Genomic DNA, 1,015 nt, shown 5'->3' with positions numbered 1-1,015 from the left:
CAGTGTCCCCCGATGTTACCAGTTCCCCCCAGTGTGACCCACCCTCGGTGAGCCGGGCCTTGCCCCCCGTGGGCTGGCACAACACCGTGGAGCAGCCCACGCACAGCACCACGGTCTGAGCGTGGCTGAACACGGTCGTGATCTTGTAGCAGCCTGTGGGGACAGGGACAGTCAGGGGGGGACACTGGGGTGACAGGGACAGTCAGGGGCGGACAGGGACAGCCGGGGGGGACAGGGACGGTCAGGGGACAAGGACACTGGGGGGACAGGAAGGATATGGGGGGACAAAGGACACTGCGGGGATAAGGAATATGGAAAGGACAGGGATAGTTGGGGTGACAGGGGAAGAATGGCACAGTCAGAAGAATAAGGACACTGGGAAGGAACGTGAAAGGGACACCAGGACACAACGAGGAGGAACATGGAGAGAGACCCCAGAATGCCGGGAGGGACACTTGGACACAGGAGAGGACATGGGAAGGGATCCCAGTAGGGACACTGGGACAGACATCAGTGGGACACATGGAGGGACACGTGGAACACATGGGGAGGGACAAAGGGACCCCAGGGGGGACCCCGGGACCCCCGAGGTGCCCTACCAGGGCACTTGACGTCCATGAAGTAGGAGTTGGGGCTCTGCACCAGTCGCTTTTTCTTGTGCTTGCGCTTCTCCTCCTCCGGGGACGGGTGCAGCAGGTCCTTGGCCAGCTGAGGGGGCAGCGAGGGGACAGCGTGAGGGGACACCCCAAAAGGGACGCCGGGGAGGGACACTGGGACATCTCCGAGAGAATCGAGGGGGGACCCCGAGGGGGGACAAGGAAGAGGATATGGCGAGGGGTCATGGTGAGGGTGGGGGGACACGGTGAGGGGACATGGTGAGGGATCATCCCTCAGCGGGGACACCCCGTGAGGGGACACGGTGAGGGGACATAGTGAGGGATCATCCCTCAGCAGGGACACCCGTGGGAGGATATGGGGACACAGTGAAGGTTCATCCCTCGGGAGGACACCCCGT

At 63.0% G+C, this 1,015-nt stretch overlaps 1 protein-coding gene across 1 annotated transcript; it reads right to left on the bottom strand.

The window, feature by feature from the left end:
- Window positions 1–42: 42 nt before the first annotated feature.
- LOC103798843 (40S ribosomal protein S27-like) lies at window positions 43–770 on the bottom strand (the record flags this gene model as incomplete). The annotated part of the gene is made up of 2 exons (XM_009071123.1): window positions 43–153; window positions 600–770. Coding segments are annotated over 2 exons (282 nt in total), but the record flags the coding sequence as incomplete, so codon positions are not given.
- Window positions 771–1,015: the final 245 nt, after the last annotated feature.

Source organism: Acanthisitta chloris, unplaced genomic scaffold (genome assembly GCF_000695815.1).
Source record: "Acanthisitta chloris isolate BGI_N310 unplaced genomic scaffold, ASM69581v1 scaffold37243, whole genome shotgun sequence".
NCBI lineage: Eukaryota > Metazoa > Chordata > Aves > Passeriformes > Acanthisittidae > Acanthisitta > Acanthisitta chloris.
Note: the sequence above shows the minus strand (reverse complement) of the source record. Positions and strands in the feature narration are given on the sequence as shown.